At 38.9% G+C, this 18,437-nt stretch overlaps 1 protein-coding gene across 1 annotated transcript in view; it reads left to right on the top strand.

Moving 5' to 3' along the window:
* CRYBG3 (crystallin beta-gamma domain containing 3) overlaps positions 1-18,437 on the top strand; it is a 94,773-nt gene that overhangs the window by 56,137 nt on the left and 20,199 nt on the right. Inside the window, exons 9-15 of the mRNA XM_054080455.1 lie at positions 878-992; positions 2,184-2,219; positions 3,325-3,458; positions 5,344-5,467; positions 10,039-10,181; positions 12,091-12,217; positions 15,315-15,347. Coding sequence (XP_053936430.1) covers positions 878-992; positions 2,184-2,219; positions 3,325-3,458; positions 5,344-5,467; positions 10,039-10,181; positions 12,091-12,217; positions 15,315-15,347 — 712 coding nt within the window. The remainder of the gene's footprint in view (positions 1-877; positions 993-2,183; positions 2,220-3,324; positions 3,459-5,343; positions 5,468-10,038; positions 10,182-12,090; positions 12,218-15,314; positions 15,348-18,437) is intronic.

Below are 18,437 nucleotides of genomic sequence, written 5' to 3'. Positions count from 1 at the left end.
TTTTCCTGTATTGAGCAGAATAGCCTGTTTCCTGGGTAAGTGGCCAACACTTTACAATTCTTGAAGTCTGATAATTCTATTCCTCTTCTCGTAAATCATTGCAGAATGACATTGGCTGTTCTGTTAGAGAATCTCGAGTTTGCCTTTCCATGTAAGCCAAACCTTCCTTTCACAGTCTCACAACATGCATGCGAAGCTTTGGGTAGTGAAGGCATTAAAAACAAAGTTTTGTCCTAGTTTTGATAGAACTTAATCTAACTTTTAACTGCTTATAGTCTGTGTGTGCCATTTTAAGAAAGTAATTTTCCATATGGCTTAATGCCTCTTCCTCCATTCCTTACTTGGTCTCCTAACACTGCGTCCAACTTCTACATTCAGCTTTCTTTCTGATTTTACAATCTGAAGGAGTCTCAGTGTTTTTAATCTTCATGTTAAAATCATGGTAGCCTGCCTTCGAAAGGAGTGTTGTAAATTATATTTTCATAATTTCCCCTGAAAAAAATAAGAGGTTGACATTTGACATTTCACTTTTAATTCCTAAGGTGGCAATCCTTGGTAAAATTTGATCCAAGTCTCTCATTCTCAATATGTTGTTAAATTATGAGTGTACAAAAACCAAACTGGCTGCTTAAAGTAAGTAAACAATTTGGTAGTTTTATGCTCTTTCATTCACGTTTAGCTTGGATTGAGAAAAAATATCACAGGTCTTCTTTGCATTGATGTTGCCAGTGTATTTAGAGTATGGGTTTGCTGTGCTGGCAGTATCTAAAACATATTGTCTAGCTCTGAGTTCAAAAAGAAAAATAATTTTAATGAGATCATTGTATTTGTAATGTATCTGATGAAATTAATAAGCCCTTTATCCTTACTATTATAGATGGCTTGCTTATTCAGACATTAATTACAAGGGAGAGATGAAGGTTTTGGAAGTATGCGATTCACCATCTGAAATTCCTTCAGCAGATGTGAAATCTCTGCGTCCCTTAAAAATGGTGAGGAGTTCACAGTTCCCTAATAGGATATGCCTTCTTTTTCTTACAATTGATCCTCCACCAGTTTTGATCTAAAAATAAGTTAGATTCTGAAATCCTTTCGGAGTTATTCCTTATATGTGTAACAGTCTTCTCACACCACATTGCCCTTGCAGTATTGTTATGGCATGGCATTCGCTCGTGCCACGACTTCCTGGGCTCCCACATCTGTCCAAGTAAAAGCACAAAGTCAGAGAAGGCATCTAATTTACTAAGATGTCTTCCTGGGAAACTGCTGTTGTCAGAGGACAGATCAAATAAGGCAAAACTGAAAGACTAGTAATTATATTACAAACAGCGCTAATTGATTAGCTATAAAAGCTCTTCAGAAGTTGTTGATTTTCTTTTTTAACGGTACAGTGAGAATCTGTTGGAGGTGGAAGACTAGTTGAGGAGTTTATTGTTGAAAAATACCCAGTAGTATTCCTGTGACCACACATTGCACAAAAGTCTTGGGAGGTGCAGCTAACTTTTGTTTTTATAGAGAGCCTGTAGATCTAAATATGAAAGAGACATGGAGTGGTATAACACATAATTCTACTATATACATAGCAAGTCTACAGGAAGATGGTTTAAAAGCCACAAAGGAATAAGACCTAACAGCTGTCTTTTTAGTTGCTCATGGGAGATAGGTGTCTTATTCCCCCACAGAATATCATTTGCTAATATTTCCAGAGATAATGCATTTGTTGTGTTTGCTGTTTGACCATAGACGTGAATATGTCAGTCTACATTTTCTGTCTGTATTATGGTTGCTTAGTGTTTCATCATTTGTGCTTGAGAAGCTTGACATATACACAACACAGCGTAAAAAGTTACATTTTAAAAATTTGTCAATGTGAATTAGTTTAAAAAAAAAAAAAACAAAGACAATATTTGCTTGAGAATGCTAATAGACCACAAAAAAAGTATTTTAAAACTGCTTGCACCTTTGCAGACTTGTCAATGCACTGATGATGTTTGTAGATCGGGTTTATTGTATCCCTGGCTTTTATGAATTGCCACAATATTTAAACTATTTTTTATTTGGCCAACACTGAAAATAGTGAATATGACTACAAGGACTTCATGCTTTGATAGTACTGTACAATATATGTCGAAGTATAACTTTAAGTTTTGTATAAATACATTTTTTTTCCCCTATCTTTTTAGGGTGGACTAAAGGTACAGATGCCAATGAATGTAAAGGTAAGCAGTGAGGACACTGAGAATAAAATGTGAGCACACTGGAAAGATAAAATCTTTATTAAGGCCATTTTCATTTTGTTAGGTATGTGATGTTTTAATAAGTGTTCAGTGTTTGCTGCTGAATGAAAATTCACTAGTGCTGTTAAGTCCACTTTCTTACAACAGTTTCATGAGATGAAATAGCAGTAGTAGTTTGGTTTTCACATATGAGGAGAATGTGAATTTCCTACAGAAGAACTGGAAAGCTTTTACAACATAAAGTGTGTTTGACTGACTGACACATCAACCACTGTAATGGAAAGGGGTCAGGAGAGATGTTTCTATTTAACATACCAAGTTTATGTAAAAAAAAAAAAAAAGTGGGTGGGCAAGGAGAGATGGGACAGGAATAAGACCCTTCCTTCCCATACATGATCCCAATACAAAAGTCATAACTGTGACCCTTCTGTGATTTGAGGAGCAGAAAGCTAATCCAGAGCTCCTTCTCTCTCTTTTTTCTAGTTCTCCATAGGAATGCAAATGCTTTGGTTAAATTCTAATTATACAAATATATACAAGACTCAGGAGATTTTCTAATAAATATTGCAATAAATATTAGTACTGTTAATAGCTGGTGTATGCAGTTTGGCAGATGAGGGACCCAGAGGGTATGTTAACTGCAGTAACCAAAATAACTTCAGCAAAGTACAGAGAAACACCTCTTGTCTATTTTTGAGGGGTCAAGCTCAGTGTGTCTAGCTTTTACCAGGTAGGAATCGCTGCAGGGTAATATGCACTGCCCAAGCATAGGATTACAGGATAAATCCTAATCATGTAGCTGCAGAGTGCATTTATGTATATAGAATTGTGTGAATAAGTATCCTTCTGTGGAAATCTCTGCAAATAGCATGACAAGTCCATCTAAATCCAGATAGAGTCTCTTCAGCTTCAACAGCACTTAAGAATCTGAAGGGCTGGAGAATGCAACCCTGAATTTTCTTTATATGTTGGCTTGTTGGAGTTGTGGGGGAAGGATTCTTCCACATACTGTACTAGTGCACACACCCAAACTTCAAATTACTTCTCAGGGCATACTCAAAGCACTCTTCAACATCATGTTTTCTAGATTATAATATATGAGAAAACTCACTTTGGAGGATGGTCCAAAGAGTTTTCAGAAAACGTCAGTTCTGTCCCAGCTGTGTTTCATAGCGAAGAGGAGTTTCAGGAAATTGGATCAATACGTGTAATTGGAGGAGTGTAAGTATGGTTCACTTTTGTATTTATTTACTTTAATATAGGAAATCATAACTAAATGCTAAGAAGTGAAAACGGAGGGGAATTTAGAATCTCTCACGTGTCAAATATTTTGGAAAGAAAGGAGTATATATTTCTCTTGTCAGTCATCAGCCTTGGATAAAACCACCTCTCCATATGGCTTATCTACCTAAGGTAATATAGGAAGGTAAAACTAAGTGTGTGTGAGAAGCGTGAAGTCAGTGGTTACCATTTGGATGCCAATAAACTAGGCCACTTTGTTTCTTAATGGCAGCATTCTCACAGAGCTCTAATTTATATTGCTTTATACTTCTGATCATCTCTGCTTTATTTACCAAAATGACCTTAGGTAGGTGTAGTCAGTCTTCAATTTGACATTTTAACGCCTCTGAAGTCTATAAACAGTTTTATTGTCCTAATGGTTTTCCTTTGCCACCTGTGATCTGTAATTAAGAATCCACCCTTATTTTCTGTTGCTGAGGCGTCAGATAGATTGTGTTGCCCTGCCCCTCTCTCTGTCACACACACGCACAGAAAGGACTGTCCTTAGGTGGACTGCTTCACAAGGTAGACTCAACTCCAGCTATTCTAGAGAGCTACCAACCCCACACGTTGTTCTGTCAGCCTCTCCTAAGGCCCCGCAGGATGAGACTGTTTAAAAGCATGCAAGATGGTTGCTTCTGCAAAGAGCTTCACAATAAAATAGTTTACAGAGACTTTAATTTTTTTCTTAGAGGATTTCAGTGTTAATACTTCAATACAAAGATTTGGTAACATACATCCTTTCGGGCTGTTGTCAGAATCTTGCAAGTACCAAATTAAAACTAAATGTAATTGTGCAAGGCCGGGTTGGATTGTGCCTTGAGCAGCCTGCTCTAGTGGGAGGTGTCCCTGCCCATGGCAGGGAGATTAGAACTGGATGATATTTGAGGTCACTCCCAAGCCAAACCATTCTATGATTCTATGAATCTGTTCATAAATATATTATATATTACCTATCTGCTTTGAAGCTTCGAATTATTAAAAGTCACTATTCTCTCTGTTGCGGTGGCTTTTATTTTTAATACTGTAGTAAATTAAACGGCTGAATTAATGTAAACCAAATTATACTCAAAGTAAAGCTATCCCTGCCTGCCAGATTTCAATGCCAACAGAATTTTTATAGCAGTTCTAATACTTGCAAAGGAGCTTTAATGAAGGAAGTGCTCCCAAGAAAGAAAGAAGCATGGAGAAGCACTTTTTCAAATTAAGATCCATTAGAGCTTTCAAAGTTGATGTGGAAGTGCTTTCTTTCAATTAAGCCTTTTGCTCAAAATTCTTTGAAAAGTTTTCTTCCCTCAGTGCTAAAATATATTCCATATACAGTATATTGTATGTATTCAATTTGCTATTCATATCTATGCTCTTAGATAAGAGCAGGAAAAAACGTGAGCAGGTAAAATTTTTTTCTGCTTAAATCTATTAATTTTGTCACCAGCTCCAGGAAGGGTGGAACCTTGTCATTTATTCATACACTGAGGAGATCAGCTGCTTGTTTTTTCTCATTAACAATTGGTGGTTTACAGTGTTTGGCCACTAGATGCATACCAGCCTCTGTAGTATCAAATATTGGTATTGGCAGACTGAGAGGAGGCACACAAATAAAGCGTTGTTGGAGGAAGAATCACATGGTGAGATTTTGATCCACACAGAACACTTCATGGATTCCTGTTGTGATTTCAAACAAGCATTGCTTTGTTTGTTTTGTGATGCTCATTTTAGCGAACTTAGGATGTTCTCTTCTCCTTTTTATTTGTTATGCAAAATCACATGTGCAGTTGTTCTGCTTTTAGTTACTTGTCTTTCTTTTGTTGTGTGGTTGCTGTAGGTGGGTTGCCTATGATAAGGAACGCTACAAAGGCCGTCAGTACTTGCTGGAGGAGGGAAATTATGAAGACAGACACCTATGGGGGGGAACTGACAGTATCCTATCTTTCCGATTCCTTCAGGCTGTAAGTACTTTTATGACTTTTACACCGATTATGCACAGTTCTTTACATAAAAAGGAAGGCTATTTTCCACGTATGGTATAGCTCTCTTGGTTTCAGTGATTCTCTCTTTTGCCCAAGTTCACTCTTGTTCTTTTCCTACTTGCTGAAATTTAGACTAGATTGTATACATTGTAAAGTAGAAGCAAAGTAGCCTTTAGAAAGTTTATACAAAGAATGTATCGTGCAGAATTCCCTGTCCACCTGCCAGATTTTCCACATTTTTCTGCAATTCAAGCTGTTTGAACCTCTAGAACAGAATTTTCTAAAAGTTTAACATACATCAGTGTACAGTGTAGTTCTTTATTAAAATAAAAATAGCTTTTTAGCACAGCAGCTGTTGCAAGCCTTAAAGCAGCATTACCCTCTGTCTCTGCAATTTTTGTGCCAGAAAATTTTGGCATCAAAAATAATCGTGGTAAAAAAAAAAAAAAATCCCTGCAATTAAAACATCCTTAGTGGGAGCAAAGATGAAATAATAATAAAAACTGTATCAGAGTCTGGTATTAGAAGTAAAGTTACTTTTTAGTGATGGGGAAACATGGGATTAGAATTTCTTTATGATTTCCTTTGGTTTGGGGTTTTTTTTCATTTGTTTGGGTCTTGAGGTTTTTTTTAGTATAACAGGAATTTATAGGCTTCACAGCTGCAGAGTGGCTGCTTTTGAAATTAGTTTATTCACTCTGAGATTACTTAGTCTTGTATACTCAGATTACTCACCTCCACATCTGATATTTCTGAGCCAGAAACTTTGTGAAGTTTGAAGATAGGCATTTTGCACAAACTCATTATCTCAACAGTCATTGAAAAAACAAAAATAATTTTTTTAAAAAAAAATTAATGTGAAGCCAAAAAGGCCATGCTTAAATTTCTTATTTGCAGGTTTGACTTTTATGACGGGCACATAGGAAAAGCTATGTTTATAACCAGAATCTATCATGTAACTTAAGATAAAGATAAGAGGATAAATGGAATTGAAGAAAAATTTCTCAAAATAATTTATTTTCAAGTTTTAAGAAAAACAGGCAGGAATTTTCTGAACTCCTCATTTTGAATGTGCATAATCCTATTCAGTTGCTGACTACTCTTAGTTTTTCTTTCTTTTCAGCATATACGTAGGATACTTGAGTAACTTGAATTGATCTTTTTTAAATCTTCCTCTTGGCAAAGGACATAATTACAAGCTTAAAATTGTGCACGTGCATAGCAGGGATGACCTTCCACATATATGCACGTATTTAATTTGACTCATGCCTAGAACAGTCAGGATGCCCAAATGATTAATGTTTTAAAAACATGTATCATTCGCACTCATAAATCATACAAATTGGCATATAAATATATATGATACGTATGTATAAAACCTATTAATATTGATAATAAAAATGTAAGTAATACCTTTCCACAAACTGCAGCATAACTAAAGGCAATGAGGTAGTTGCCAATAAAATGACTAATGGCGCTGGCATTTTGTTGTTCAGCTTGACCAACAGATTGACCGCCTCCCTCTGATGTGCAAGACATATGTCAGTGTTCAGGCTTGCCATATGCTCTCTTTGTGACTTTGTATGTGATACCTAAGGTCAGTTTTTTTAAAACCATTTAGAAGCAAACTTTGTTTTCAAAAGGACAAGGGAAAAAATCCAAAACTAGTTCTGTGTGCCTAAGGCAGCTTGTCACACAGCGAACGTACAAGCTCTTCTCCATAATTTCAGAAATTCTATCAGGAGAAGGGTGGTAAAGCTTTCAACGGTCTCAGACTCTTTGGGGATGTTCCTGGGTACCAGATTGTTATTGCTCTTCCCCAGCAATTCTGTTTTAGTCAAATTAATTCAAGAGTCTGTGTAGAAGATTAAGGACTTTGTGAAGTGTAGCTGAATTGCATTATTCAATTTAGGTAGGTAGTGGGGCTGGGCATTGACTCTGCTCTTTATACAGTCTCATGTAGGGGCCAGTCCAGCCAGATGTTTGGGTTTTTTTAATTCAAGCATGGCACTTGTTGACCTTGACTCTGTTAGCTTTAAGGCCAGCCCACGACCTGAAAACAATTCAGCCTGGCTCACACGGCATGAAGCTGAAGCTAATGAGCCCTGTGTACCTGAGTCAGCTCCAGGCAGTCAGATCAAATGTCTTCGTGCCGTGCTCCCAAAGCAGGGAGCATGGTGCAGAAGCACGTAAAGGGCTCTGCAGAGAGCCAGGCTGGGTATGGCGTACCTCATTAGCCTGTGTCAGTACTGGCTCTGTCGATGTGGCTTAGTGCTATGCAAAGCTATGCAGATGTTTCTGTGCTACGACGCTCAACATGACAGGTTCCACCAGAGCTTATTAGCGCTAGGAAAATCCATCTCGTGTTTCTGTATGCATACCAGTGACTGCAGTTGAGCTGAGGCATGAATTTAATTTCCTGACAAATCAGAAAAGTTAGACATCGTGCACAAAAGGGTGATTGCTGCCAGTCACCCCTCCCCACCCGCTGGTGAAGATGTACACACGTGTAGGCATGTTGCGAGACCTTTCAGTTTTTGTCTGTCTTAAATATTTCTGCTGTAAAGAGTCACGAGCTCTAGTGTGGGGATTCAGGGAGTGGTTTGAAAACAGGGATAAAAAGGACTCATAGAATTATATTATCCAGCGTAGTCCCAGCTCTGTTATCAGTGTCTGTAGTGGACACAGAGGAATCAAATGCAGGACTCATTCCTGAGGGCAGACAGCAGTTTGTACTGTGTGCTGGTTTAGGGGACAGATGCATTTCATTCTTCTTTGCAGTATGAAGTGAGAGAACCTGTGAAGCTGTCATGTTCAGGGAAAGAGCAAAGTTTCTGAGTCTCTTTCAGTGGAGCAGAGTGCATTGCCTTTGGAGCTCCCCACTAATGTCTTCACGTCTAAAATAATTTGCCTTGGTCTGAAAGTCTGTTTTAAGTATTTTCTCTTGTTGCTTATTGTAAGAGAAGCTGTAGTGGAAATTTAAGGAGAAAAAATGATGGCTGAATTTGAAACATGTTTTAAATTTAATTATAATTGAGGGTATATTTCAGTAGTATACATTTAGTCAAAGAAATTATGTGCAGACTTGATATGAATGAGTTTTCAGAAACTCTCAGTAAGTCCTTGCTTTAGGACTGTTAAGGGTAGCTGCTTTTCATTTGCACTGAAACTGCACTGTTATTTTTTTCTAAAAAGTAGTCTGAAGCTGCCGTTGTTCATGATGATTTTACCTGACCTGGCGCTTTAATTTCTAGTGTATACCTGAAATAGTTGCAACTTTCCAAATAAATGAAAAGAGATGGTTAACATAGATGGGAAACCAGTTTTACTACAGAATTTATTCCATCACTTTTCAGTGTTCTGTAAACAAAGCAGAGAGGCCGAGCCACAGTGTTAATTCTAAAATTTGGTTTTGTTACACGTTATGATTGAATCCTGTGCAAAGGCATGGTGTCTAAAAGAAGCAATTTGGTCAGATTCACCTGACCAAATGATTTTGGCTGCATGCTTGGCCTGGCCTTAAGTGGCTTTGGCTTGGTTTAAGTCTTTGTTTTCTCAGTGTAGCCTTCAGCATACTGTTCCCTGGTTGGTAGCTTGTAAGTGCTACAACAGCAAGTATTTAGTACAATAGTTCCTGCGACAGTGTCCTCATACAGCTTTGAATTTGCGTCTCCTGTATTTGCTTGATAGCCTTTTCTATTGTTTGCAAAACTTATTTTCAACTTCTAACAACATTGATGGATGTTTAAATAACACTGAAATTCAATTGAGCTCACGCTTTTTGTTAAAAGTTAAAGGAAGAAGGAACAAATGGATTGTTGTTTTGCCCTTTCCCAAGCAGTGACACAACTGTGTGCTTACATTGCCAAGTGGTTAATACTTTGGAGTTCTGAAACCCAAATAATCTGAAGAATAATTTGAAACTTCAGATAATCAGAAGCTGTGCAAATAATCTGGTCAAGCAACTATGCTAGCTGAAAGCATAAATAAATGTCACGCAGGTATATAAGAGAGAACATGACAGCGTCATGTGAGATTTATTTTATAATTATTAGTCATACAATGGATGTATCCAAAAACCACAAGCGCCTTGTGCTAGAAAGGTGATCTTGCCCAATCTTTTTCTCTCAGTGACTGTTGCCTTGTTGCTGGGAAGGGGTGAGGAAGGACAGCTTAAAGTAAAAGACTATCATGGTAATGCTTGGAGAAGTCATTTGTGAAGCTGTCAGAAGATCAGTGCTAAATCCTCAACCCTTGTCTTTCCCACACAGGCATCTTTGCAATCTCAGTCATCCTTCTAGATGAAAGGATCGTGCTCAGGGGCAGCAGGTTCTTCCTGTCTTCAGTGGGAACCACTGAAGGCCATATCAAATTGCCAGGCTTCTAGCTGGGCACTTCAGTGCCAAAATATTCTGTAAAGATCCACGCAAGGGACCTAAGCCCCTTCAATTCTTTATAATACACTGTCTTTCAGGCTACCACTATTTTTTATGTTGTAAAGTGTCACTGAGCTGTGACACCTGTCTTCTAACTCCTGTGCTGCCCTCTAGGATTTCATAGAGTCATCAGTGGCACTTTTTCAGTCTGATGATGAAGATGGGAAAGCATTAGACATCATCAATGAAGAAATCCCTGATTTGGAGCTGGCTGGATTTGGCCCAGAGACGAAATCAATTCTTGTGAGAAGTGGAGTGTAAGTCTACTGAAATATATGGATAGAAGTATTAAGTATTTTTGTGCACAGATCTGTGGGGTATATCTTTTGACAGAACATATTTCACATGGAACAGGTGGTAAAATGTGGGAGAGAAGGATGTCTATTTTAGTTTCCTTATTAAATGGAAGAAAAAAAAATAAATTGTATTTTGCTCTTAATCTCATGCTTACACCTTGACTTGCAGCTGGGCATTCTTGTTACTACAGAAAACTTGTGATGTCCCTCCAGGCATCGCATAGACTGTTGTTTAGGAGCTTTGGCAGTAATACAGAAGGGACATTTTAGGTATGCTAAGAACTGGGATACCTTTTGGGACAGGTGAAACCTGTTCTGAAAGGATGGGCTATGCCTTATGCATGATAAAGTTAGCCTGCTGGCACTGAAAATTAAAAGAAGTTTTAGAGAATTATCTAAATTAAAAGTAGGGACTTAAAGCAATGAGTATGGAAGAGTACTTGGGTGAAGCTGATGCAGCCTACAGAGTGGACTTGGCTAACTTTCGGTGTGCATGTGTGATATCCAGGAGGAAAATCAACAGCACAATTGCAATTAATAAAGAAGGTGTAATGAATTAGACAATTTGTAATGTCTGTTGCTTGAGATATTGAAATATTGACTGATGGTAACAGGACTAAACTTACATTAGAAGCCTAAATAGTAGTATGGAGGAACTGAAATGCTTGGCATGAAATGACAACTCTGATGCAGCAGATACCACAAAGATTCGCAGGAAGGACAAACGGGAGCTATCAACTCCATAGGAATGATAGAGTAGGCTGTTACATACGTGGGAGTGGTACTATACGTGAAGGATGATCTGAAGTACTAAAATATAAAATATTATGGGAAAAGGGCACTATCGAATCATGTGGGCTGAAGTTCCAGACTTGAACAGTAGTAGTATTAACATTGTCATGCCTACCCTGATGGTGATATGTATCAGCAACTGTTAAGATTAAAAAAGCTTCAAACTTTGGTAGCAATAGTGGGGAATTTTAACTGCTCAGGAGAAACTGGCTATCAGTGTCTCACGAGGATGAGATGCAAGGATGAAAGGTTTGAGCTCTATTTAGAGAAGAGGTGGCTGAGGAGAGATATAAATGAGATATGCAAAATTCTGGAGGTGAATTTCTGGAACTTGCTGCAAAAGTGGGCTGTGGTAGCAGGTAGTATCAGGAGGTTTGGAAAAGCATTAGGCAAATGAATGACAAACGGATTCATTAACAGATGCTAAAAGGACTAAGAAAGGAGATGCCCTGTAATATCCATAATATAACAGTCCCATGTGTTGGTGTCATGAGAGAGGAATGCACCACCAAAAGTGGCCATCTCTGACCTCTATCTACTTCTGCCACAGCCACAGAGCATTTGTGGAGAGCTAGGAGCACCTTCGGTCTCACAAAGTTGGGGATTTCTGTCTTCTTTGTCTTTCTTTATCTCATCCTATCAAGGCTTCCCTCATTTACATCTTTTTCTTCTCACACCGTTTTCCTTAGAAAGAGCTGGACAGGTTGGCAGAAAGCCATGTCTTGGACAGGGAATGCTGAACAGTTAAGGATTCAGCTGTGAGAGATTCAAAAACTTGTCAATTAAGTGTCTTTTGTGTGGGCTTCTAAGCAAGGCATCATTTCGTGCTGCATGTATATTTGATAGAAAAGCAGAGGCCCAAAGATGTGTCTGTCAGAGTAGCATTTGCAATGTAGAAGCAGAAAATCAAGTCTGTGTCAGCTTTGCACCTCTCATTGGGTTTTATGTTACCCTGTTTGTCAGATGGGCTTATCAAGAAAACTCCAAAGAGAATTGTTCTATTTAACTCGTTTGTGTGTTCATCAAACTACACAGAAAAATGTGATGTTTTCTGTTTAATTTTTCTGTCATTCTCCAGGTGGGTCGCATATCAGCAGAAGTATTTCTGTGGAGAACAATATGTATTGGAGAAAGGAAAATATAAATGTTTCTTTGACTGGGGAGGGTCCAGTAAAACCATCATGTCAATTCGACCTATTAAGTTGGTGAGTAACCAGAACTTGTTAAGGGGAAAACTTAAAAGGAATGGGACCTTTGAAGATCTGAATGTACAATAATGATTTCATGTGGGCTATGCTGTTTAATCAGTTGGTTTACTTAGAAACAATTAAAAAACCCTTGTGGATGACACATATCAAGTCTGGTCAGGATGAGAACTCTGGATCTTTCTATATGCTGAGAAAGTTGTCAGGAAAATTAAAACTTCCTTTTGGCGGAGTGCTTTCATGGAAAGAATAACCTGGCCTGGAAAGTTTAATTTGCCTTGAAACATAGTACTTTATAATGCCTAATTGATAATGGATATGAAAATACTTGAGAATTTATCTGACCCATATTGGTGTTAAATAGTAGAGGTCTGGTTTTTTCTCACCTCCCTATTTTTATGCTGAAATAATTGTACTACATATAGTGAATAGAGACAGGAAATAGTTCTAATTCGTTATTAAATTCAAGGTAATGCAACTTGCCAGAATAGATTAGTGGCAGAACTGTCAAAACCCTAACGCAAAACAAAGAATGTCCTCAGTAATGAGTATATAACGAATTATATACTCCACTGAAGATAGGGAAGGAACAAACATTTAGCTTTATTTTGAATTACTCGGTAGGACCCCCTGGGACATGATCCTCCAAGACAAGGGATGGGAACAGAGCTGGAAACTATTAAAGGAAGCTTTCTACAAGGCGCAAGAGTGCTCAGTCCCCGTATGCAGAAAATCAGGCAGGAAAGGGAAGAGACCAGCATGGCTGAGTCGAGGCCTTCTGGTTAAACTGAAAAAGAAGAAGGAACTGCACAGGCAGCACAAGTAGGGACAGGGAGCCTGGGATGTGTATAGAGATGCTGCCCAGTTGTGTAGGGATGAAGTCAGGAAGGCCAATGTGCGGCTGGAGCTGAACTTGGCAAGGGAAGTAAAGACTAACAAGAAGGGCTTTTACAGGTACACCAATCAAAAGAGGAAGGTCAAATAGAACGTACCCCCACTGATGATTGGAAATGGGGATCACGTATCAACAGATGAGGAGAAGGCTGAGGTACTTAACAACTATTTTGCCTCAGTCTTCACCAATAACTGCTCTTCTCACCCCTCCTCAGTCATGGGACAGCAAGATGGTGACTAGGGGGATAAACCCCCTCCCACAGTAGAGGAGGATCAGGTTCCTGACCACCTGAGGAACCTGAACATATATAAGTCTACGGGACCTGATGAGATGCATCCTAGAGTTCTGAGGGAATTGGCAGATGTGGTTGCCAAGCCACTCTCCATGATATTTGAAAGGTCATGGCTGTCAGGAGAAGTCCCTGGTGACTGGAAGATGGGTAACGTTGTATCAATTTTTAAAAACGGTAGAAAAGACGACCCTGAGAACTACCGACCTGTCAGCATCACCTCTGTGCCTGGGAAGATCATGGAACAGATCCTTCTAGAAGTTATGCTAAAGTACATGGAGGGCAGGGAGGTGATTAATGGCAGCCAGCATGGCTTCACCAGGGGCAAGTCCTGTCTGACCAACTTAGTGGCTTTCTATGATGGGGTAACCGCAGCAGTGGACATGGGTAAACCAACAGATGTGATCTGTCTAGACTTCTGTAAAGCCTTTTACATGGTCCCCCGCAACATCCTTCTCTCTAAATTGGAGAGATATGGATTTGATGGGTGGATGGTAAAGTGGATGAGAAACTGGTTGGATGGTTGTATTCAAAGAGTAGTGGTCAATGGCTCAAAGTCCGGATGGAGATCCATGACGAGTGGTGTCCCTCAGGGGTCCACATTGGGACCCATGCTATTCAATATCTTTATCAATGATACTGACAGCGAGATTGAGTGCACCCTCGGCATGTTTGAGTGATGTGGTTGCCACACCAGAAGGACGGGATGTCTTCCAGAGGGACCTGTATAGACTGAGATAAGTGGGCCTCTGAGAGCCTCATGGGGTTCAACAAGGCCAAGTGCAAGGTCCTGCACCTTGGTTGGGGCAATCCCTGTTTTCAGTACAGGATTGGGGATGATGTGATTGAGAACAGCCCTGCAGAGAAGGACTTTGGGGTGCTGGCCGATGAGAAGCTCGACATGAGCCAGCAACGTGAGCTCGCGGCTCAGAAGGCCAACCGTATCCTGGGCTGTATCAAAAGAAGTATGGCCAGCAGGTTGAGGGAAGTGATTCTGCCCCTCTATTCCTCTCTTGTGAGACCTCATCTGGAATACTGCGTCCAGTTCTGGAATCCTCAACGTAAGAAGGATATGGAGCTGTTGGAATGGGTCCAGAGGAGGGCTACAAAGATGATCAGAGGGCTGGAGCACCTTCCCTACAAGGACAGGCTGAGAGATTTGGGCTTGTTCAGCCTGGAGAAGAGAAGGCTCAGAGGAGATCTTATAGCGACCTTCCAGTACCTGAAGAGGGCCTACAGGAAAGCTGGAGAGGGGCTATTCATAAAGGCTTGTGGGGATAGGACCAGGAGGAATGGGTATAAAATGGAGAGAGGCAGATTTAGACTAGACATTAGGAAGAATTTCTTCACTATGAGAGCGGTGAGGCACTGGCACAGGTTGCCCAGGGAACTTGTGGCTGCCCCATCCCTGGAGGTGTTCAAGGCCAGGTCGGATGGGGCCTTGGGCAGCCTGATTCAGTGGGATGTCCCTACCCATGGCAGGGAGGTTGGAACTAGATGATCTTTAGGGTCCCTTCCAACCCAATCTATTCTATGAATAGAACATGTTGAAAGAAGTGTCCCAGTATTTTCTGGTTTTTAATTCTCTTTTTCTTTCAAGAAATAGACTAAAAAATAAATAAGGAGACATTTACATGGGCTCTAATCCACATTATGTGAACTAATTAATGCTGATGCAAGTTCTCTGTGTGGAAAGGGTCTGAATAGTCAGGCAGGTAGTTGTGAGCATACAGGCAGTGATGGCAGAGGCTGAGGAAAAGAATTGTGCCAAGAGCATGGGAACTGTGTTCTTCTCTGCTCTTTTCTCTTCTCTTCATAATTAACAAATTTCAGGAACTTGACATGACTTCTAGGAAATGAATTGTAGTTAGTTTTACTTATTTATGTGCATGTGTATGTATTTATCATTGCAGGAACCACTTGGAACGGATGAGCCTCCACATTGGGTATGTTGACATTATTTAACTGTCTCTAGTACCAAACTACCTTTACTAATTAAATACAGGTAATGTTGAATGTCTTGCTTTGTTACTTCAGATGATATCTCAGTATTATCATCTCCATACAGCAGAACATTGACAGAAAAAAATAGTAAATGGGTAAAGGTTAAGCTTGCTAATGTTATGTTCTTTGCTGTACTCCAGATCATACGTTTTAGTATTCTGTTTGCAGAAATGCAAGCAGTTCAGTAGGTTTTGAGTTATCTTTGGTCTCTAGCTATATATTTTCATCTTCTTTCCTTCCTGTTTCTGGTAGCTAACTTTCACGTGTGTTTATCTTTCTCTTTGTGGCATATATTCTTTCCATTATTTTGCATTACATCTGGTTTGTCACTATCTTGTTGGTGTATGAGGTGAAGAATAAGGTATAAACTGCAGAAAATTGAACTGCACTCTTCAAACCTGCAGGTGCATCTACAAGGGAGGTTGAATTTTTAAGTCTTGGATGCTGGTAGCTCTGCTTTTCGTAGCCTCCCAATCGTGTATAGCTGCTTTTCTAACAGCAGGTACCAGCTTGCTTCTTGCTTCTCTTTTCGTCACAGTAACATAGGATCTTAACCAAACATATCCTGATTACAGCAAGGCTGTGATAAATTTCTTCTGTGATACATTCTAACTATTTCCCTGGAAGTCCTGTCTGACTTGGTGTCAAATTAGGGAAAGCAGCCCCTATAATTCAATTTTAGTCTCAAGAACGTGGGAGCTTAGGGTTTTGCACTTTTGGTCAATATCTTACAAGATTATGTTCCGTGATTACCTTTGTGATATCTTGCAGAACCAAAACTCCCCCTAACTGCTTGTGCTTATCAGCAAGGATGGTCTGTATCTCCTGCGGTGTTCAACAGGGCTCTCTTCCCTTCCAGTATTAGCTGCTCAATTACTTTTTTTTCCTGTCCTGGAATGTGCTACTAGCAGGGGTGATGACCTGAGTGTTTATACTTCTTTTTCTACAACATGCTCTTAATTGAGAAAATTTGGAAAGAATTATTTTAAGAAACATTACAGTTTTCTTCAGACAAAAGAGACTTAGAGTTCAAAGGTTCTGTTTCAGAAAGCTGAAGTATTTTGTCATCTGGACACAATTTTGCTCTCTTTTGCTTGGATGGGTATAATAGTCATAAGCGCATGGGAAATACTTACATTGTGTTACTTAGCAGGTTGACCACACCCTTCTTTTTCTCCAAGTATTCTAGTTCTACGGTTTTATTATTAAGCCAGGCGTACAGGAAATGCTTCCTTTTTGAAGGCATAATTGGTGTATTATTTTAAGTCTTAAACACCGATTTCCTGCCAGACCTATTCATAAGGCAGTTTGCAGCCAAATCCAAACTTTTGCAAGTACATTCATAGCAAGGCCTTGCTAAATGATACCAGATAAAATAACCAACTCAGAGGAAACCAGTGGGATCCAAACAGTTGAAGAAACTTTCTTCTCCATCTTCAACTCTTCTACTTTTTCAGAATCTTCCAAAAACTGTTCTTTGAGTGATTTAATCCAGTTTTTCAGACCTTTAAGACCAATTCAAACCTTTGAAGTTTCAATAAATTGTGCTTTACAGCCTTTTTATTTTTGATGAAAAAAGAAAAATAATCTCTGTGTGTGTATATGCACAATCACCTTTAAATACTGACATGCACTACATAGCAGTTTGCCTTTTTTGTTCTCTGATAGCAGTCTTAACGCCACTTTTAAAAAATGCTACTCTGACTTACCGCAATCCTGATGTTCAGAGGATTCTGCCCTAAAGCTACGGGAGGAAGAACGTAATTCATATTAGAGTCATAGAATTGTTAAGGTTGGAAAAGACTTCTAAGATCATCAAGTCCGACTGTCAACAGAACACCAACATGCCTACTATAAAATTATTACAAAATATTGCTACAGTTCTTTTAGGAGGGGACATATTTTGAGTAAGTTTTTATGGGAAAACATTAAATTAGTTAGGAAAATTAAAGGGCAGTCTTCTGGATAGGTATGAAAAAGTCACCCTTCAAAGTGAAATAAAAGCTTCTGTGTGTGTAACAGTCTTTTAGTTTGGAACATAAAAGCATAGTGCATATGACCTGCAAATTGTTAAGCATTCTAATGTTTAATCCTTGGATAAGCCCTATACCAGTTATTTTGAATGATTATGCATTCTCCCACGTTTAGTAAACATATGTCCAAGCTAAGGGAATTGTATTCACTGTCTGCAAGAGTGTGTCATTTTTTTCACTTCTGTTTTCAGTTGCTTGCCAGAAATTGAAAAGCAACTACATTTTCTAACATCTCTCAGTAACTATCCTGACCTCTTCCTCCTGGCAGGCTCCCGAATAAAGAAAATACATATAAGAATGCCTGAAATCACTGACTATAAACAGCCGTTCATTTTATTTATTAGAACTTGGTTTTGCCCAGCAGGAACAAAGCCTTTTTCAATAGCAGCTGACTTGTACAGATGATTAGGAAATGGAAATAATTGCTCTGTTAATTTGTGTTTGTATTTTAACGTGCTGTCCGTTGCCTTTTTAGGAAGCGGAACCTCTTATAATAATGTCAAACCTGACAAAGTGAAGAGAGATGCAGATTGATACTTAATTCCAGATATGCAGTGTTTTCACTGAGGAATCAATACTTCATTCCAGCTTTTGTCAAATTAAGACCATCATTCATTATTACATATATTCTGTATAAAAATAAGTTACAGGTCTTTTTTAAAAGCCTTGCATAGCTTCTAGCCTATGAAAAAAAGACAGTGCGTGTGTGTGTTTGTATATATATACTCATTTATAAAGAACTTTGTGATAAGTGGGTAGAAAATATTAAATAATTACAGCTTAAATAGATGGCTTGTGATGTAGTAGTGTAATTATATTTGCAGAAAAATCAGTTACACTTTATTCATAGTATTGTAGCTGATTTGCAGTTACAGTGTACGTGGCCAGGTTAAGCCTGCCTTGTTCTTTCTAACAGGAAATATATTCATTTCTTCTAAAAACAGAGGCTGACTTTTTCCATAAAATCTTTTGCTGATACTCATGTTTGGTCTTCTCTTC

The sequence above is a fragment of the Cuculus canorus genome, chromosome 1, assembly GCF_017976375.1.
Source record: "Cuculus canorus isolate bCucCan1 chromosome 1, bCucCan1.pri, whole genome shotgun sequence".
In the NCBI taxonomy this organism is placed as follows: domain Eukaryota; kingdom Metazoa; phylum Chordata; class Aves; order Cuculiformes; family Cuculidae; genus Cuculus; species Cuculus canorus.
Note: the sequence above shows the minus strand (reverse complement) of the source record. Positions and strands in the feature narration are given on the sequence as shown.